Source organism: Odontesthes bonariensis, chromosome 15 (assembly GCF_027942865.1).
Source record: "Odontesthes bonariensis isolate fOdoBon6 chromosome 15, fOdoBon6.hap1, whole genome shotgun sequence".
NCBI classification, from domain to species: domain Eukaryota; kingdom Metazoa; phylum Chordata; class Actinopteri; order Atheriniformes; family Atherinopsidae; genus Odontesthes; species Odontesthes bonariensis.
In genome coordinates this window covers 13,356,205-13,378,282 of record NC_134520.1, presented here as the reverse complement: position 1 = coordinate 13,378,282, position 22,078 = coordinate 13,356,205, and the positions used below count along the sequence as shown (strand labels likewise).

Sequence of the window (22,078 nt, the reverse complement as noted above, 5' to 3'; positions counted from 1 at the left end):
AATTCTGTCTATAGGAGAAAACAGTGACTGTTGACTATTTGAAGTGAGCTGCCTTAAGGCAATCAGAAAAATGACATTTAAATACTGATATGTACCAGTTTCAACTGTAGCAGAGATAAGGCTTCACTCTTTTTGTGACCCCCCCCAATACCTTCTTGTGTATGTTTCATGGATATACTGAATGTGTGTGTTTGAATGTGTCCCTCACATATCACATCCTGTTGTAATCATCACTTATGAGGTGTTACTCAAGAGCACTTTACATAGTATTCGGGACCACTGACACACTCCTAACTGTGTGTACGGAGTTATTGCTCTCAATAATCGCGGAGGTCATTGTTCTACTGAAGTGAAGGCATAGTCATCCTTATTGCTGTCTTTGTGTGTCTCTCTCGCTCTCACACAAGCACACGCTCAGTCACACACACACACATAAATACTCACTTTCCAATATGTTAAAGAGCATATTGCGATATCTAAGTTTGTAACAAAGAGAGACAGACGGATCTTAGTTCATAGCAGGTCATTTGCTGTCAGACTACTCTCATCCCTTCGGGTTCCTTCCCCTCTGTCTTTTCTCTCCTCTTGCTTGCATGTTTTTTCTCCTCGTGTTGCCTCACATCAGTCTATCACACCTGCATGCCAGTTTTGGTCAGATCCCCGTTCCCTTGGTTCCCTCCTCCTCCTCCTCCTCCTCCTCCCCCACATCCCCCCATCGCTCTCCTCTCGTCCTCATCGTCGCTGTCAAGCTCCTCGCTCTTTCGCTTGGTGTAGCGCTCGTACAGCACCATGAGCACGCCCATCACCCACGCGGACACCGTGCCGGCTGAGAAGATGATGAAGCCGATGGCGATGAAGAAGAGGTAGTCCCAGTAGCCCAGACCTTGGTGGCAATCCGTGCGCAGCTGCATGCCGACCTCCGCCAACCGCTGGCCTGCCAGCTCAGGGGGATTGTGGCAAATGGTCTGGCCCTCGTCTGGAGGTGAAGGAGAGAAGAAACAGAAAAAAGAAGATTAATGAGAGTGGAAATTAATCAGGAAAGATGTTGTATGAAAAGAAAGAAAGGACAGAGAATAATAAGTACATATGGTTGATGATGAAGGGCAGAGTATTAGGATAGGAAAGTGAACAAAAAATGCAATCAAAGTGGAGTAAAATGGTGGGAAACCATCAACAGTCAGGACTCACACACATTAACGACCTTTAACAATGCAGTGATAACCTCTGCGATAACGCATCCCAACAGACACAATAGATTTTCTCTGAGTAATACAGGTCTTTGCTGCCTAGGACATGGAAACATTGTTATGCTGCACACACTCACATATACATGCAAGGAAAGGTGACTTCAAGCCTGTGACACACCAGCCCTCCCACCCCATCGTGCACGTCATTACACACTAACAAATGACTCTGCAGCAGCTGAGAGATAAGGAGACGAATGCTTTCTCTGACAAAACATCTGCCACACATAATTAGGAATAAGATAATCAGCCTGAATCATTGGTAACCACACAGAGATGCGAAAATTAGTGGCATAACAAGCACTTTAATTACAGCAAAGAGCTGAAAACTGAGGGGTTAAAGGTCGATACAAGCACGCCACGGATACAGAATGAGATCCAAATTGCTAAAGAGCTCATTAGATGTGTTTATCAGCATGATTTCCCCCTGCTACATTGACTTTAAAGCATTAGCATTTGAATAGCTTTCCTGCTGATAGTTCTATGAGTAAAACATATGCTTATTCCTAAAAAGTGTAAAATCAAAGATGAAATATTCCAGTAAACATTTAGACTAAGATCAGTGGAGGAAAGGAAAGGGACTCTTTGGTAAAAGTTTGAAACCTTTACCAAGGTCTCACATCTTAATAAGCTCGGGAGCAGTAAGCTGAAAGGCCAGGTGATGCAAATTTCAAAGCTTTGTAAATACTCTGATTCCTAAAACCATGACCCAACAATCAGCAGCCACAAGCTCCTTTAAGCAGCTGCCCAGCACTCTGGAAATTAAAACAATTGATCACCACAAAGACGGCGATAAGACGATATCAAAGAGGTTTCAGTTAGGCTTTTAATCAGTTTGTAATGTAATTAAGAAATGGCAGTTAACAGGAAGGTTGGAAGTCAAGGTCAGGTGTGGAAGAGTGAGAACATTTTTAAAGAGCACAATAACAGGGGTTGTTAGAAGGGTACGTGTTTGACAGCAAAAGACCTTCAGGAAGCTTTACCAGACTCCAGAGCGGTGGTGTTGTTTCACAGTGCAGTGATGCTAGCAGAAGTAAGCTCTTTATGGATGAATCATCAAGAAAATCTTTCCTGCATTCTCACAGCAAACTTCATTGTCAGAGGTTTAATACTGAATATCTACACATGGAAACTTGAAAACACGTCCTGTGTATTGATAAAGTTTCAGGCTTCAATTGAAAGTATGTTTGGAGAGAAAAAAGTGCAGATTTGAGTGAAATTAGAGCTTAATGCTTAGATCAATTGTTTTTTTGGCAAGGGGAAACATTTTACACGTACAGTTAAATATTACCAAATTCTGCAAGCAAATATCAAAGTTTTTGCAAAAAAAACCAAAGAAATAGAGGTATTTTAAAACTTTAAAAGAGAGCAATAGCAGTATTCTTGCTTAGAACAAAAGTAGAGAAAAGAATATTTTATGATTAACACTATGCCATTTGGGAATCAAGCCATATTTTACTTGGCGAGCCTTTCACAGCACCAGAAATTTAGACCATGGGTGCCCATATTTATTACTGTCAAAGCATCAGTGTTAATGCAGAGCATGAAAAAGAGGAAGGGCGGAGAGCAGAGAGGCTTGCTCTGTATGCATCCAACAAAGTGATCGGAAAGAAGAACTGAGCAGAAAACAACAAACGCCCTTTTCAATCAGTTCATCTGACTTCACCAGTGCGACTAATTCCCATGCTCCTCCCTGCATGCTTAATTGTCTTTGCATTCTCCAGAATGGGCTTTTCCCCCCTCCTTCAAGCTGAGAACAATGAGAGAGATGATAGAAAGACAAACCGAGATGGCACTTTTAAAAAAGTAGGGTCCAGAGAGAGCAGGGAGAAGGATAATGGCGGAAAACACAGCCAAGCGGAGAAAAAGGCAAGCTAATGCACAGAAGGAGGGAGCAATCTTAAATTATATGGCCATATATTTGAAATTGAAAGCACCAGATAAAGTGAATCTGAACTCTCATGATGACCAAGGTGTCTGGCTGCGGTCTTCTCCTCTGATGGATTACCAATCGTGCTATTAACAATGTGAATTAAATTGCAGTCATCTACCAATATAAAGCCAAAGGTCTGAACAAGGAAATTAATGCAGGATGTCGAGAGCGGCTGCTTATGATCTATACTTCTCAGAATACTTGCAAGGGCTTAGCAGCAGTCGCACAAAGAGATCTGCTGGGAAAAGATTGGTTTATGCACATAAATAAACCTAAATCCTTGCCCTGTGTGTCTTTCTCTGCTCATACCAGATTTAAACCCTTAAATAACCCCAAGAGTGATTAGTCTGGTGATTAGATGAGTCAATTTGGATGTATGCAAGGTTTAAATATAACAATTCAGCTAACTTGATGGTCTGATGAAGTATTTCTAAGCCTGCTGAGGAGAATTTCCACATCACATCTGCAGTGCTTTGATAAGGTTTTTGATCAATACAGATGCAACAACCACAACACCAGCGGGCTTTGTATCAGTATTAGAGGGGGAAAGTTGTGTCAATAAAGTTGTGTCATGTCTGCTAGTCTTTTTGCAGCAGCAGATTAAGACGTGTTTGGGATTCTTTGACAAATCTCCTCACCCAGGCATAAATAGCAAGGAAGTCCAGAGGGCATTAAGTTACTGAGACAGCATTTAACTTAACTAATTAGGCATCTGCTAAGATTACTGTAAGGTTGTTCTGTAGCAATGGTTCAACCGAGGATAAACTGGGAGATACACAGAAGCCTTTGTAACACACTGAGCTGGCACGATGTCTCGTGTCCCGAAGACGAACCTGCAAACGGAGATTTCGATCGACGGCCTCTTCTTGACTCAGCTTTTGTCCCCTGTCTGTCTTTCGCCACACTTCTTTAGATTTAAACTAAATATTACACTGCCTGAGTTTGTACCTTGCCCCTGCCCCTGTCCTCAAAATGGGACTTGATTAAAGTACGATTGTGACTGTTGTAAAAATTTAATAAGCTTCGGGTTCGACTTTGAGGGAAGCAGTTATCAAAAACTATTTGAGAGTGTTACAGAAAGAGACATGTCTCTCTTCCCACTATCTGACATGGGACTTGCAGTCTTTGTTTTCACTTCAGGCAGTGAGATAACACTGACACTGACTTTGCTGCAGGGCTGAGATTAATCATAAAAGCAGGTTATTGTAATTTATTTTTTGCTGTAATGTATAGAAGAAAACTAAACATTTTATTGTGAGAATGTGCTGTCCCACATTTGTTATATTTCCTATCTCAAATCTAGTTGAGAGGCTGTCGGACATTTAAAACAGGGCCATGTTCACCACTGTTTAGCATCCCCGCTACTTTTGACACCAGTCTATAAACATCTGAGGAACTGAGGAGACCATTTGCTGGACTTTGAGGGAGGAATGCTGTCCCATTCTTGTCTTATAAAGGATTCTAGATGCTCAACAGTCCCGGGTCTTCTTTGTCATAGTTAAGAACTTCATGACGCACCAAATGTTTTAGTAATAGGTCTGTACTTCAGACAGGCCGATCCAGAACAAAGGCTCTTCTACTATGAAGCCATGCTGTTGTAATAGATGCAGTGTGTGGTTTAGCATTGTCTTGCTGAAATACATGCAAGGCCATCTGTAAAGGATGTCATCTGGATGGGAGCTAATGCCTGTTTATACCTTTCAGTCTGGTAGATGTGCAAGTTGCCAGTTCCATAGGCACTAATTTCCCCCCCATACCATTAGAGATGCTGGCTTTTGAACTGAGCACTGATAACAAACTGGGTGGTCTCCCCTCTTTAGTCTGGAGGGCACTACGTCAATGATTTCCAAAAGAAATTTCAAAATTCGATTAATCTGACCGGAGCACAGTTTTCACTTTGGCTCACTCTCTTTTGAATGAGCGGTGGACCGGAGAGGAAGGCAGTGTTTCTGGATCGTAGAGAGTTAACCTGCATTTGTGGATGGCACGGTGAACCGTGTTCACAGACAATGATTTCAGAAGTGTTCGTAAGCCCATGCAGTCATTTCCATGACAGTCTCATGTCTGTTCTTAATGCAAAGCTGCCCGAGAGCCTGAAGATCCCAAACATCCAATACTTGATTTTCAGCCATGTCCCTTGTGCACAGAGATGTCTCCAGATGCTCAGAAGACTTTGCAATTTGACTTTTGCAATTAGACTTTGCAATGCTCCACTTTTCTTTTTTATTTCTTGCAGATTAATTAACCTCTGCCCATCTCTACTTTTTGAGAGACTCTGCCTCTCTAAAGTGCTCTTTTTGTATACACAATCACATTACTGACCTGTTGCCAATAATCTAATTAACTGCAACACGTTTAGCCAGTTGTTGCATTCTTTTCTCGCCTCTGCTGCCCAACTTTTTTGCCCGCTTGCAATCAAAATCAAGATTAGCTATTCTCGTTATCAAATAGTAAAGTGTGTAATATGTTTTCTTTGTCTGTTGTGAATAAAATGTTGATTTATGAGATTTCCAAATCATTGCGTCATTGTTCTTTATCGCAAAGCATTGTTTGGAAACCAAATGCATTTCAAATTTAGATTTGAAATATTTGAAACACCCTTCAATGATCTATTACATTAGGCTATATCATGTCATTTTATGCTGGAAAACCAACAAAAAAAAACCCAGCTTTCTCACGGGTCAATGTGAATTCACCCAACTGACAAAGTTCATGAGATGGAATTGCTTGAAAAAATGTTTAAAAATACTGAGCTGGCCTCAGATTTGCACTAAACATCAGTGAAACCTTAAGGAAATGCCTTAACCTTAACCTTAAAGATGACTTTGCAATGAAAACCTTAACCTTAACCTTAAAGATGACTTTGCAATGAAAACCTTAACCTTAACCTTAAAGATGACTTTGCAATGAAAAAGTTGCTTCTGAATGCTTTCGTGTTCAAATTCATAAAAACCTTTGTTCCCCAATAAAAGATGTTCAATTTCGAAAAGTTATCACTTCCACAATTTTTTTTACTTTATTCTAATCAAACGTTGATTCTGCAGGATAGAAATAGGCATCCTATTTTACACTGTATCTAAAGCATATATTGTTTGTTTTTTTTCCAAATAATCAATCTCATACTCTTTACATTCCATGCCCTTTTTTTCATGCCACAGGTAGGTATTTCTAGACGTTAACTTCAAAACTTTCTATCTTTGTGAAATACCAACACTGATTAGTATCTTTACCAGGTGCACCTGTGAAATCTGATGCAATCTATTACTCAACCGCATTTTGACCTCGTCAAATTAATGAGAGATTTTAAGAGGACTTTCACAAGACAATTATTGACATGAGCTGGCATCTGATGATCTTTATCTTGTTATTTCTCATCTTTTCTCAGTCGCAGTGTCGCTCTTCCTAATCCTCGGTGGTGTCTGAGTTGATCGGCTGATTTGCTCAGTCTCATTACGCTGCCAAGCTTGCCTCCAGTCAGGTTTGAAGATTTTTTTGCCCGCAGTTAGGTTGCTGTGTGTCATCTATTACAATGTAACATTTTGAAACAGACACTGGAGGAGTGAGGCTCTATCAGTGCATACATGCAGACAATAGCAGACAGGTCCCTCAGGGTATTTGGGTCTCATTTGTCCTCCCTTCTCGGTCATTCTTTCACACATCTTGCAACAGTTCCGTCTCTGTTCACTTTTCTCAGCTGCATAACCCTAACACCTGGTCTCTTTTCAGAGAAAATAGTGCTAAAAGCTAAGACATAGCTCTAAAACCCTGCTACAGGATTCACAAGTTTAGATGGAGTCACAAGTCTGTTCGTCTCAACCCACAGGTTGTTTTTTAACAAGTCTTCAGTCGCAGCTTGATTTGTCCACAACTGATGCTGTGGATTAGTATGCAGGCTGGTTATTAGGGGTGGGCGAAAAAATCGATTCATGTACATATCGTGATTTTTTTATGGGATGATTTTAAAAATCGATTTTTCTCCCCTGAATCGATTTTATATATATATGCTCTAAAAAAACATATATATATATATATATATATATATATATATATATTTTTATTTATTTTTTTTTTTTTTATTTTTTTTTTTTTTTACCCTTGTCCTGTCCAGCATTATGGCAGCAGAATTGTAATCTGAATACCGTTTATGCTAAACACATTTGCTATGCCAAGGGAAGCTTTATCGATTATATAACATCATATCCGTGTCCAGATAAACTTCATCAATTCATCACATTAAGTTATGTTAAAACTAGCCCACATTTGTGCTGTGTGGACATTTCAATTCATTTTGTAACTGTAAACTTTAAAAAATGCCTCTTTTTGTCTCGGTTGAAATAAATGTCAGCTGCTGGACTGACTGACACAGACTGATGTGCATTGTTTATGGGAACGACATTCATTCTAGAAGTGTATGTAGAACAAGTGTACTTGTTTGTTTTTTTAAGGAGGAAGAAAATTGCAATCGCAATTATCAAGAATCGTGATACAAATCGAATCGGCACCTTAAAATCGTGATACAATCGAATCGTGACCAAAGCATATCGTCCCACCCCTACTGGTTATTAGTTGGAATAAGTGCGCCCCTTTTGTTCATCGGAATGTTGAGCTGTCAGCTGCCTCTTTCTCCGTGATGTGCCATATGAATAAAGTGCTGCTGTTAGTTTAAAACTACTCGGAGAAACAAAGAAAAATGTATAGAATTCAAGTGTAACTTGAGGAAGCCTGAGGCGTATCTGAGATTGTAGGCTGGATATCCTCAAGTTTAGACTACTTTTCTTATCAGCAGCCACTGCAGCTTCAGCTTGCAATGATGTAAGAATGATGAGAGGAGCACATCAAAGCTAGTGGAAAGTCGTCAGTCAGTAGAATGACTCAGAAATGTGCAATATGCTATAAAATATACTGATAAAGAGGGCTGGCTCTGTGGGGACTACTCTAGAGGGCTTGGAGGTGATTGTGTAAAGAAGGCTGTTGCTCAAGCTGCTCAGAGTAATGGACAACACTGCATACCCTCTACGGAACATACTGTCTCTAAGGTCTTGTCTAAATGAATCTGAGTGAGTGGCCATGACTTGTGGAGTCCCCCAGGGGTCAATTCTTGGACCTCTTCTGTTTAACTTGTATATGCTCCCTTTGGGTCAGATATTGCAGAATTTTAACATCAATTACCACAGTTATGCAGACGATACACAACTTTATGTGTCTCTGTCACCGGACGACTGCAGCCCAGCAGACGTACTGTGTCAGTGTCTGGAGGAAGTAAACACCTGGATGAGAGAATTTTCTACAATTAAATGAAGACAAAACTGAGATCATTCTGTTTGGTAGCAAAGAGAAGAGGGTCAGCGTTGATAAATATCTTGAGACTCGGGACCTTACAATCACTGACCAAGTTTGTAACCTCGGAGTGTTGATAGACTCAGATCTGACTTTCAGCAGCCACATCAAAGCTGTCACCAAGGCAGCTTTTTACCACCTCAGAAACATCAACAGAATTAAAGGTTTCCTCTCCCAAAAAGACCAGGAGAAACTCATCCATGCATTCATCTCCAGTAGACTGCATTACTGTAATGCTCTTTTAACTGGACTTCCCAAAAAGAGCATTAAACATCTGCAGCTCATCCAGAACGCTGCTGCTAGAGTTTTAACCCGGACTAAGAGATCTGAACACATCACACCAGTTTTAAAATCTTTACACTGGCTTCCAGTCAGTCACAGAATAGATTTTAAAAGCCTGCTGATGGTTTACAAATCCCAGAACGGTTTAGGCCCAAAATACATCTGTGATCTGTTCAGAGAATATAAACCCAGCAGAGCTCTTAGATCCAAGGACTCAGGTCAGCTGGTCCAGTCCAGAGTCCAGACTAAACATGGAGAAGCAGCATTTAGCTGTTATGCTGCAAACAAGTGGAACAAACTGCCAGTGGAGATTAAACTTTCACCAAATGTAGACATTTTTAAATCCAGGTTAAAGACATTTCTGTTCTCATGTGTCTATGCATGAAATATCTTTTAACTTATCTAGACTGTTGCCTGTTTTTTAAATTCATTTAAATGATTTTATTTGTTTCTCTTTATATTATTTTATGTATTTTTAATGCTTCTTGCACTCCCTGATGCAATGCTTTTTTTTATGTAAAGCACTTTGAACTGTTTGTACATGAAATGTGCTATATAAATAAATTTGATTTGATTTGATTTTGATTTAAATATACAAACTTCAGCTGTCGAACAGAACCTACAGTATCAGGGTTTACTATGAAGCTGTATTAGTTGGAATTTCTGCCTGCTCACGTTCTGCGTTTCCCCTTAACATTCATGGTTACATTTTAGAGAAAATTCATGACTGATTGCTATAATCAGAGATAAGAGAACATAATGTGAGTATTACTGGAGAACACAGGAAAAGGTGGCAGCAAGGATGATTCACTCTGCGCTCAGGCACTCTTCACCGTCTGTTTCTTTGTCACTCAGTGTTTTCTCACTCATCCCATCACTCAGCCTGGGAAACCACTCAGATATCATTCTGGCAGAATGCCCTTGACATTTTCAGTTTGTCGCTGCTTTTCATGGTCCCTATTTCTTCCACCAGGCCTTATCTTTGATAATATATGCCCGCCGTTATTTTTATTGAATGCTGTTAAAATCACAACACACTTTTTTTTTTCAATTCTTCTTTTTTTTTTTCAACAGCTGAGTTTTGGGAATTCACCTTTTTCTGCATATACATTTATAACCTTGTCCAGATTACTGATGCTGCTCTTTTAGGTCCGGGTTCACATTTATTACTACGTGGTTCAGTTTACAAGACCGTAAAACCATCTTCTGTTATTTACGGATGCGGTTTGATTTAAAGGCAAAGCCCTCTGGAAGTTGCTGGAAGAGCCAAAACATTAAAACCACCTGCCAAATATTGTGTAGGCTCTCCTCATGTTACCAATGGGACCCGTAGAGGTGCCCTGAGGTGTCTGACACCAGGATGTTGTCAGCTGATCCGCTGGAGGTGGGCGTGCTGTTGCCATGGAGGGAAGTCTACGTGGTCGTAAACAAATGTTTTGGAGGGTGGTATTTTTAACATCTACGTGTTTGCAGGGGCTCTTTGTATTGTAATTAAAGTGTTTCACTTCTAATGGGAAGTAGTTTTAATGTTATGGCTGATGAAGAGGTCAGATTTTGGAAGGTCTGTGCCAGTGCCTGCCACCTTCAGTAAAATATACATCCTTCTTTTCACTTGCCACTGCACTTAGCTTGCTTCTAAACCCTCATTAAAACCCATAAACTGTCTTTAACAATGTTTATGTGCAGCACTTGCAATGCTGTGTAATAAAAAAGATTACATCCAGAAAGTAACTACAGTATATTTTCAGTTTTTCAGTATGAAATGGAGAAATCAGGCAGAGATAGTGAGACATATGTGTGTCCTCTTTACTCCTGCAGAGTAGCTTGATTGTGCAGTCTAATTCCAGCACTCTCAGGACAGTTGCTGCAGCCTCACAGAATTCACAGTTTCTGCATGCTTACTGCACTGCAGTTTCCACATTTCTCCACCTCCAACAAGCACTCGCCGGAAAACCCTGCAGCGTAAGATGGGAGAACCAGGACAGAAAGCATTACGACAGAAAGCATTACGCCATCGTGCGGTGAGATAGTCTGGAATGATAGATAATCTTCAAACTGTGTGATACTTAGTTATAGTTGTCAGAAAAGTAAGGCAAGATGTCCCAAGACAGGAAGCCGAATAGTTGTGTCTGTACTCTTTGTGCAAAGACCAGTGTTGTTTTTGTGGCGCTCGTATGACCTGATGTCACCATGCTATCTTAATATATCACGAGGGTTGCAACCAGTGGCACGATGTGGAGAAGTTTTTCCACTGAATGCAAAGGAAGCCCTGCAGCTCAGTGACACACTCCAAGTCAGGGGCTATGGGGATAAAAATAGCACAAAAGGAGTTAAACAGCAGCAATAACACACTAAAATCGTCTTGCTTACTTACAAAAACGGGCAGCTACCGACAACAAAAGCAAACACTCCTCTGAGCTCTCAGATTATGCCGAGCTTCTCGGGAACTGTAAAGGGTGACCATAGTGTGTTTTCTGCGTCATTTCAAAGATAACGCACAATTAAGAAAATCCAGTTTGCATTCAATGCAACGTGTGAGCAGACATCTGTAATCGTAAGTGTGCATGTGTGAGCAGTTGTCGCTGCGACGGGGTGATACAGTCGGCGTGTCATTGGCTGGATGGTTTCCAAGCTCCGTGCTGACACACTGACAGAGAAGAGGGCTCATTGCCATCCTGCAGGAGGGGAGATGATGCTACTGAAAAACACTGCTGACTTTTTTAAGAACTTCACTCTGTTATCCTCCGGCTCATTTCCTCGTTGATGCCGCTCATAAAAACAGCAAAGGGCAGTGGAGTAACTGTAATAGTTTCTTAAGCTTTTTTGGATGACCCAGTGATTGTAAACCATGAGACAAACCATTTAAAAAAAAATCTCTGCACCTGAGCATTTATATTTACAGTATGTGTGCATCATGGTCAGAGCTGTGGGCTGCAGGGCCTTTCCTGTGAACTGGGTGCAGAGCTATTTTTAAGCAGATTAATTATGCCGATGCATATGGTAATCAGTATGGTGGTGGTCTCATATAGAGGGGAAGGCTGGAAGCGGCGGCCAAAAGCATCTTCTAACACCCTAAGTTGTTTAAAGTTAACCAATGAAAAATGTTTTTAATTATTCTTTTTTGGGGGCTTTTATGCCTTTAATGGACAGGACAGTTTAAGAGAGACAGGAAGAAGGGGGGAGAGAGAGGGGGAAAGACATGCAGCAAGTCCCGATGCGGGAGTCAAACCGGGGCCATCTGCAGTGAGGACTGTAGCCTCTGTACGCCACCGACCACCCCACCAATGAAAAATGTTAACCATGTGTTCATCAACAGGTGGATACAGATCACTGAAAATATGAAGCTCTGAGGTATTATCTTTAACTACTTATTTAGCACATGTTTATGACCGCGCTGCATGACTTCTTTCAACAACCCTCAGTAAACATTGAGGAGCATCCATAATTTCCAAAAAAAGAAAAAAAGTATCAATTTGTCAGGTCGCTGGACATTTTCTTTTTTACTTCTACAACTTAGGCCATATTAAGTTTGCTTATGCCTAAAAATAGGAGGTTTGACTTCAGGAGGCAGAGTTTTACCGTATAACGTGTATTATTTCCCTCCTATTTAAGATCAAGTCATTCATTTATTTACATGTTGCTTTTTTCCCCTGCCAACCTGGTGACAATGAGAGGGAAAATAACTTTTCCATCGGCTCTGTTGCCTGTTGGCAACTACAGGCGCCTTTCATTTGAAATGAGAACTTGTTCTGACACCGTTTCGTGTAACTTTTGGATATAATAGTGACACCGTCTAAAAAAATCCACAATGACATTTTGTGAAGCCACAGCAACATTTTGGAGGTTTGATTTGCTTTGAGTGACAAAAAAATTGCTCTTCTGTGGCCCTGCTCTAATGAGCTGTTAGCTGAGCTCCCTGTTAGAATTCCTCCCTAATTCTCCAAACAGACTGCAGTTAGCTGCAGGTAAGACAATGACTATTCATAAGTACCTGCAACACCCCCACCTCAAAGAACCGTGGCTAATATTCTTTTAAGGCTTGCTTTCTAACAGTAGCAGCATACCTTCTTCCGAACAGAACTAGCAAACACCACCTGCTGAAAAATGTCTGTATCAATTTCTTAATTTGCAATCATTTACTCAGTGACACATAGCGGAATGTTTGCATCTGATCCCTGTCTTGTTTTCTCAATTTAGGCAGCACTGCAGCACCTTGACTGATTGGACAGATGCTGGAGCACCTGCACATGACTGATATCGGGGCACCAAAATAAGAGATTTGTTGATTTCTTTGGAATGATGTATTCAGTTAGGAGGGGGTCTCTGGACATGTTCCAAATGGATTGGCTTTATGTCAACCAGTATATTTTATCTGAAGAAAAACGGGATTGTAGCATATGCATACAGATCATGTCCCAATCAGTGCTGAGCAGATGCTTACGCCGAAACATAATGGGGCCTTTCCTTTCCCAACAAAGCTAGAATACTGTTACTGTCACTTTTTTACCAACTAAATGTTTCATACTGGGGTCAGCGAGTGCTAAGAATAGCTGACCTTTTTCTTCATCTTACATGGGCTGAAAATCCCACACCTTCACACTCCTCTCCTCTCAAATATGGAATTAGTCAGATTACCGCCATCCTCCTTTCCACCTTTTCTTCATATGATCCCTTCTTTTTTAGGCAGAGACCAGGTGGAGAGGGAGACCAGTGAAGGTCAGATAGCAAAGAAGTGCGCTCTCTTGTTCCCTCAATCAATCCTTCTTATCAGTTTTCTTCTCTTTATCACCTCCCACTTTTCATTACCCGGTATTTTCATCGACAATCACCCCATTCCCCTCTTCCTTCCCTATGTGCTTCTTTTTCTCTGAGTTTTGCAATCTTCACATTCTCCACTCTGTTTCCTAAATTCATTCACATTGGTCACACACAAGTACAAGTAAACATACATGCAAACAGTCCTGTCGTGCATGCAAACTCACACTCCTGAGCTAACTCCCCTCTGTGCCTCAGGTGATCACATCACAAACACACCCACACAAGAATCACATCGGTCTCGGTCTCAAGTTCACACTGTGAAATGCACAGGGACATAAAAATATATACAAGCCACACAACATAAGTTGAATTGGATATGCTTCTCTGTACCAGATGGGTCTGAGGAATGGTTCCAGTTGATAAATAATGCATCATCTACCTGTGTTAAAGTGAATCGATGCCTGCTTGTCATAATAAATGTTTTAATGGATTTGAGTGACAGATCTAGGGCACAGATGGCGGTAACTTCTTGATAGCCTGCCTGTTTTTCTTCTCCTTGGCTGTATTCAAAATCCACTTGAATCTGTTTGCCCATCCTTTCTGTCTCATCTCATCATTTTTGTTTTCCTCTCTTTTGCTACGCTAATCTAGTCGGAATCTCATCTCTCAAGCTTTACTCTATTCATTAATTTTGCCTTCCTTTCAATTCGTTGACCTCTGTTCATCTTTCTCTTTTATGAATATTTAACTCTTGCCCCATGAGTGCCCCCCTTGCTTTGGCTCTTTGCCGCTCGCCTATGAGCTGTTCAGGACACAGAGGGGCAGCCAGAAATACTTTCCCCAACACTGGAGCCACAACACCAGAAACTCTGCCAGCCCAGAGCCAGACAAGCTACTGACATGCTGTGTGTTTCAGGGAGGGAACTGTCAATATAACCCCTCGGTGGGCTATTATGACAAGATAAGGTACACTGCATCAATGCCAGGAACTGATAATGGAGAGTAAGCTGGGAATGAGCACTACAGGAGTACAGATATTTGTTATACACTAAAAGATAGTAAGCATTTTATATGCTTTGATATAAGGTCATTGCTTTTACAAACCTATTTCCCAAAAAGTCGGACAATTTTCTGAAATGCTACAAAAAATAGAATCTGTAAATTGTAAATCCACTTGTTTGTTTATTTCACAGACACAAAACCAAAGGAAATGATTTCCAATGTCCTCATGGACCAACATATAACAGATCTAGAATGCGATGCGTAATACACACTCAGGAAAAATTGGTTCAGAATTATTTTTTCTGCTGTGTTTCACCACCCTTCCGTTTAATTACACTTTTTAATAGTTTGTAACCAATCATACCGATTTCTGTTGTTTTGCAAGAGGAATCTGCATCGATTCTTGCTGAACACAAGACTTTAAGTTGCTCAGCGGTCTGATTCTCTTCGATATGTGACAGATCTGGACTGCAGGAAAGCACACTCTGCTTCGATGAAGTCCCACTATTGTAAGCCACGCAGAGCGAAGTCTTACCTTTTCCTGCTGAGACAACTGTTGACCTCCGGGAAAAAGGCTTTGTATTTGTCTCTCCAAAATTCCAATGGTACATCAATTATACTTCAGTCCCCCTTACTACAGGCACTGATGCACACCATACTAACAGCATGGATGGTTTTTCTCATCTTTGGCTTGGACCTGATGCCTGGTTTTCCCAAAAGCAGCCGAAACACGGACTCATCTGTCCATTGTCTTTTGGTCCCTCTGAGATGAGCTTGTGCCCAGAGAGCTCAGCTGTGTTTCCGGTTGATGTACGGCTTCCTCCTTGCATAATACAGTTTAATCTTACGTTTCTGGATGCAGCAGCAGACAGTGCTGGGTTTTCCAAAGTACTGCTAAACCCATGTAGCTATACCGATCATAGTGAGATGACAGTTTCGTGCGGCGCTGCCTGAGGGTTCCAAGGTCACCCGCAACAAATGGTGGTTTCCTTTTACTGTCTTAGATTTCCCTGAATCTTTTCACAATGTCATGCCCAGTAGATGTTCAGTGCACACGGTTCATTGCAGTTTTGCATTGAAAAACCTTTTCTTTTCTGATTGACGATTCCGTAACTGAGTTTTGTTAAACCAGTTGAGCCATGAGCAATTCTTTGCTTAGAAAGATGAAACCCTGGGTGGATGTTTCTATTATACCCAATCCTGACACCTTCCCATGTCACCAAATAATATGCTGACTGTAAAATTGTCCAGGACGCTGCAACTAGTACAACTAGTACAACTAGTACAAAACTTTTCCATCTTTCTTTGCTTCTTTCCCAACTCTCTTTGAGCGTGTTGCTGGCATCAAATTCTAGATTTGTGTACAATTTTCTAATTAGATTAATAAAATCAAGTCAATGAAGACACTGAAAATAGATTTGTTTGTACCTGTGCTTGCTGAGTCAAATGCGAACAGCTTTCCAAATTACAGCCTTGAGTGATTGCTGCGTTTCTTATTGACTTTACAGCTTTGCTGGAAGTGAGTTTTATACAAATAAGTTAAGGTCACACTTTCACACTTCATCCAGGTAAAGCGCAAAATGCAAAGTGTTTAACATAAAACAATTCAAATGAATGTTAAATGTTTGTTTGCAGTGTGACGTACAGAGTTTTGCTCATAATAACAGTGCTGCTTCTATGCAAATGGACACTTAGCATGTACTTATTAGCACAAACTACGCTGCCTTTGTTAACGCTAGTTGTTTTAACCCTCTTAAACAACTGACCTCTTTCTTCACTTTGTTGGTGAGTATGCACTCACCGGACCCCCGGAACAAGGTCTGTTATCATTTGTTTAACAAATGAACTCATTAAACACTGACTCCGTGAGATTGATAAGGGGAGAGGAGGTTGAAGGTGGGCTACAATTCACTGCTAATTAAAAGTAAGGTAGTCATAACTTAATCAGTCTCTCACTTTTTAACCCAGAAGAGAGCATGTCTCTTTTCCCTTAGACACACTTCTGTTAGTCAGTGCCTCCTGTACGCTCTACTGCAGCACCACCTTTACCTCCAGTCGTGAGAAGGTGCCGTGAGGGCAACTACAGACAATTTTCAAACAGGATTTTCAGAGCAAAGTCAGAAGTTCATACAGAGAAACAGTTTATGAATCAGTTTAGTTTTAGTGTAGTCTTCCACAATGTAAATTCAAATTTAGCCAACATTTTTCCTCCTTTGTTTCTATTAACTTCCCTCTCTCTCTATTCTTTTGAGGATTTAACAGCTGCCACACAGTGACATTTGAGCTTTTGAACTTTCCTCTGTTGAAAGTTCAAAGAAGCTGCCAACCACAGAGCTTTCCTTGAGTCAGGCTTTAACTTCGGTGGCCGCCAGAGTCAAGACACGTCTGAGTGGCACACCCGCCGAAAACAAAAAGAAAGACAAAAACCTGGAACAGAAACATAAAATGAGTTCTGAATTTCTTTTTTGTGAGGAGAGTAAACACGCATAAACATGCACACTTGCATGCACCTGATTCTCATTCTCACTAAGAGGTAGCGACAGCTGGAATCTGTGTTAGACTCACAGCCCTGCAGTTAGATTGGAAGGCATTCATGACCACAGAAACACTGCATTATCTAACACACACACACACACACACACACACACACACGCACGCACGCACGCACACACACACACACGCACGCACACACATGCTCGCTTGACCCCATTCATTTTGTTACACTGGCAGTTGTTCACGACTGCTATGTCCAATATTGTTGTTTTTTTTTGTATGAAATACAGAAGATGTGTTTCGCTGACTTTGTACAGACAAAACTCTGTTATATTTTTATCATTTAGAGAGCAGGTTGAAGACCGATTTCTTGGTCATTTAAAGAGAATAAACCAGCACCAGCGTGAGCCTTTTTTATTGCACATCGATTCGACTGCGGGTGTCAGATTGCGTTGTTTACAATTAAATCCGGACAGAATATAAACTCTGATTTTGTTGCAATATTGTGTTAAGGTGCTTGGTGAGATAAATAACAGCGCAGAATATGGGAAATAAGTGTGTGTATTTGTGTGTATGTGCTGTGTTTATTTGTAATAATTTCTGAGGCTACCTTAGTGTGATATGGGAGTTGAAGGTGGATAACAACGTTGGGGACTCACTGTCTTGCAGAGGCTTTCCGCTAAAGATCCTCGTCTCCCCCAAGCTTCCCACAGAGCACAGACTGATTCACACTTTAGTGGAATCTCTCTCTCTCTCCCTCTCTTTGCACACACACACACACACACACACACACACACAGAGACACTGTCCTTAATGAGAGAATTGACTTCCAGCTTTTTTGAGCACCATCATTAACCATCTGGACCGAAGGGCCAAAGCATACGGTAATGGGAGTGCCAGCACACCCAGGTGCATGCTGTGTGTGTTCATCAAAGAGATAGTGTGTGTGCAGGCAGGTGGGGCTGTACTCGAGAAAAAAAAGTAACAAAAGGACACAATCATTCCTTCACCATTATCTCTGCCTTCAGGCTTCTGACGGAAAATGCATTAACACCGATGGGATGAAGACTCGACGTAAGGCAGCCATTATGAGCGACACCCACTTTGTTACAACACCTGACCCTAGTTTAGCTGCTTAGAGCTAAGCTCAATTAACAGGCAAAGTCATGGCGATTTCTTGGGTTGGTGTGACGCAATCCCTATGTTTGTTTAATGGACGGCTGAGGTGGCTCCGGGTCTGCTGATTTATTTGGCGGAAACCTGTGATATTAAAGGATTGAAGGGCAGTTTGAGGGGACTGTGTCGCAAAGAGGAGCAGGGCAACAAAATCTTCAGATTGCTCTGACTCTGAGGTCAAGCCATTAGCATCAGAGTGTGTGTGCGTGTGTGAGCGCTTGCAAGGGAGCCAGCACCTGACTCTGCATATATGCACACATGGGAGGGCGCGTGCGGACGTGTGTGTGTGTACATACACGTGTGTGTGTGTACATACACGTGTGTGTGTGAGCAAACATTCAAAGTATCTAAATGAGCTGAAGTTACAGAAACAAATGACAAAACCTTAGGGGGGGGGGTTTGCCAGCACAGTCAGTGAAGCTCTGAGTCCAGAGCCAAACATACAAGACACCACAATAACATGCCCAGCATGGACTTCTATGGGCCAAACTATCCAAATAATTCGCAAATGGGAAAGTGTTTTCTGTATTATTATGGGCTCCAGAAGTCATCAGAAAAGTCAACTCTTCTTATTTGACTGCTATAAAATAACATAACCCTGTTTGTTCATATGGAGACTGGAAACTGTGCTGAGCGTGTGTCAGGCCGCCAACCCTCCTCACCTTGGAACTTGAATCCCTCTATCTGCACCCAAAGGCAGAGGTCCTCAGTGTCACAGTCACATCTCCAGGGGTTGCCGCTGAGGCCCAGAGAGCGCAGAGCAGGCAGGGCGATCAGGCTGCTGATGTTGAGGGCCGTCAGGTTGTTCCGGCTCACGTCCAACACCTGCAGAGCCATGTTCTCAGCGAAGGCGTCCGGGTGGATCTCAACCAAACTCGGGTTATCAGTCAGCCGGAGCATTACCAGAGACGCCAGAGGCCCGAAAGTCCGGTCCTCGATCTGGAGCAAGTTGTTAAAAGACAAGTCCAGATAGGCGAGTTTCCGCAAGTTCCCGAAAGTGGACTCAGAGATTTCTGCCAGAGAGTTGTTGCTACAATCCAGATAGACCAGATCGGACAGGTAGTTGAGCTGCAGCGCCGGCAGGTCCCCGATGCGGTTGTTCGAGATGATAAGCTGCCGGGTCGCCAGGGGCAGGTCACTGGGGAACAGGGTGAGATCCTGCCCGGCGCACTGGACCACCAGCTGGTCGTCGCACACGCATCTGTCGGGGCAGCCGGCAGTGAGTGCCGGAGATGGGGCCACCCCCATCACGAAGATGAAGAGAAAGAGGAGCCGGAGGGACTGAGCACTGGGCTCGAGCAAGAAACGCATGACGAAGCCGCCCAGAGCGTCATGAACTCGGGCTGAGCTGGACCAGCACTCCCCGGCGCTCCCCGGGCATCCTGCATGGATCTGAGGAGCAAGGAGAGAGTGAAGATGCCTGCGCTGGGTGCCTGGCTGCCGCTGCCTAAAACCCTGGCTTCTGTTTATATCCAGTCTCTCTTTTTCCGTCGGGCAGTCACTCACACGCACGCTGGCGCGCCGCGCACGTCCCCAAAAGACATTATTTCAGAAGGTGACCGAGAGACACGTATCGCCCTGTGGGTGAGACTGCTGCAGCTTACCGGACTTTGTCCCACCTGAAGACCACAAAAGAACTGAACGTTGTCGAACAACCCCTCGGTGTCTCATCTTTGTGAATTAGTCTCTATCCAACAGAGTGCCTTGCTTGTTTAGTTTCCAAACAAATGCCACGACTTGTGCAAATTCCCTGAATCCTACATGAAGTAGCGCCCCGAAATCTTCCCAAGGGAATCGCACTTCGCTCACTTGTCCTTGACTGTGTTTGTGCGAGCGTCCGTGGGTGCGACGCGTGCCAGTGTTCAGGAGACGAGTGGATTTGTCCCTCACAGGAGCGCAGTGGGGAGTGCGTCCTCTTTGCGGGCTCAGACAGCTCTGTGTGACCGCGGTGCTCCGCCGCGCAGCACTGATGCTCTCTCCCTCTGCGCGCCCTCCCTCCCCTGTACGCGCGCTCTCACCGCAGCTCGGCACACACGAGCGCTTGTCATGTTATGTGCAAGTTGGCCATAGGTCATTTGCGCTGGTGACGTCACCAGGTGGTGTCCTCTTGAGGGAAAACAGACGTCCAGAGAGCAAGCCGTCAGTGAAACTCGAACAAATGAGGGGAGTGTGTGAGCATGAAAAAAACTCTCAGTCATAAGCTGAAAGCAGCAGCCTCTTAGCGGTGCACAGATTTAACAGGCCTTATCTCATGTGGTCCAATGGGTAATTTCTCCACTCTTTCCGTTCCCCAGCGGCTTCATTACAACATCATGCAGTCAGATTGGATTGTGTGCGCACCGTTATTAATTGTTTGGCATTGTCCAAGTCTAATTGAGGGAGGCGGGGAAATCCCAGACTCAGCTATCCAAATGGATCTTCAGATATTGTTTTTTGTTTTGTTTTTATTCCATTTTTTGTTGTTTTTTTTAGATTTTGAGAGCGGCTGACACTCTCGTTTGTTGCCTCGTGCTTCTTTCCCGGCAGGGTCTCGTGACAGTCATTCATAACGGAAGTGGTGGAGTTTTGAGAAGGCGGGGTATAGAAAGGGTAAAAGTTGCAATGTAATGCCAGTGTGTGGCACGGGCCAGCAAGTGTCAGAAATGTGAATACATTTGTTGAAAAGAAAGGATGACTAAGTGGTCCTAATTAACGTCATTAAGCCAATGAAGAGGTTGAACAATTATTGTGACATTTATACAGAGGTTATTACCAGCCATAATTTCTGAGCTAAAGATGCATCTCAAGCCTTTTTCCTTTAGGGGCCACACAGAAGACATTAGCCTTTGAGAAGCACTTTAATTGCAACCAGTGAACCACCATGATCTTCTTTTCCTCAAGGCATCATTAAATATATGGGGAAATCATGTGTTTCTTGGCTTTCTTGTTGAGTATTAGATAAAAAGATCAATCCCCCGGTGCATTCCACTAGCCAGCAACAACCGTACAACCATATGGAGACTCTGCAGACACCTGATGGCTTGTGGTTGGATATTGGTTGGATACTTAAGCCAGAGGTTTCGGTTTCCAGCTGAAATTGCATCAATCCACCTTAGACCAGAACTTGTGTTACCTCGTGCCTCACTCCATCTCATTTACATCTTTGAGCTTGCAGTGGCTTTGGGGGATGAGGTAGAGGAGGCCCATGAGTGCAAAAAGTAGAGGGAGCGCAGGTAGCTTGCAGCCAATGTAACGGGAGAAGGTTTTGGAGTTGAGAAGGCCTACCGACAAGGATTCAAAAACCTAAAGAAAAGGAGAGTCAGGGGCTCTGCTTCCAGAGAAAGAACTCTGTTAGAGTCCTATGGGAGTAAATTACATTAAGAAGTCGAGCCAGGGATGACACAATTCACAACAAAACCCTCTAGAGGTTATGTGGGCCTATTAGCGAAACATGAAGACCAACAGCTCTGGAGCTGTATATACAAATATATATATATATATATATATATATATATATATATATATATAAAAATGCAGCTTGTGCTATATATGTCTAACTATTCCATCTTTATGCCATGAGTTTTACGAAAACAAGATGAAGCAGGTTCATGAACTCTAACAAAAGTTCTACAAAGACAGAAATGGGTGTAATGATCACCCATCTGAAGGAGATATCTCCAAACACTGTGTATTTAACGTATCTCTTTAAAATGTTCACTCTGGGGTCAGAAACTGCTTCAAGTAGTTAAGGATGAATAAATGATCAAAGAGTTGTTAGATGATCAAATAGACAGGAAATCTAAAAGATTAGCTTAAAAAAAATTGACTTCATCTGTTGGGCTTTTATCTGTTCCTTCCGTTTTGCTCTGAAATT

General features: G+C 42.3%; 1 protein-coding gene across 1 annotated transcript; it reads right to left on the bottom strand.

The window, feature by feature from the left end:
• Positions 1-629: 629 nt before the first annotated feature.
• lrrc52 (leucine rich repeat containing 52) lies at positions 630-20,193 on the bottom strand. Its single transcript, XM_075484530.1, has 2 exons — positions 18,888-20,193; positions 630-976 (listed from the first exon to the last, which is right to left on the bottom strand). The coding sequence occupies exons 1-2, from the start codon at positions 19,534-19,536 to the stop codon at positions 630-632; spliced, it is 996 nt and encodes a 331-aa protein (XP_075340645.1). The 5' UTR covers positions 19,537-20,193.
• Positions 20,194-22,078: the final 1,885 nt, after the last annotated feature.

Excerpts from the sequence above, each read along its gene's own strand:
- lrrc52 (XM_075484530.1), bottom strand. The coding sequence starts at position 19,536 with ATGCGTTTCTTGCTCGAGCCCAGTGCTCAGTCCCTCCGGCTCCTCTTT. Across the intron at positions 977-18,887 it reads AGAGGGATTCAAGTTCCAAG|ACGAGGGCCAGACCATTTGC; the intron begins GTGAGGAGGGTT and ends CTTCACCTCCAG.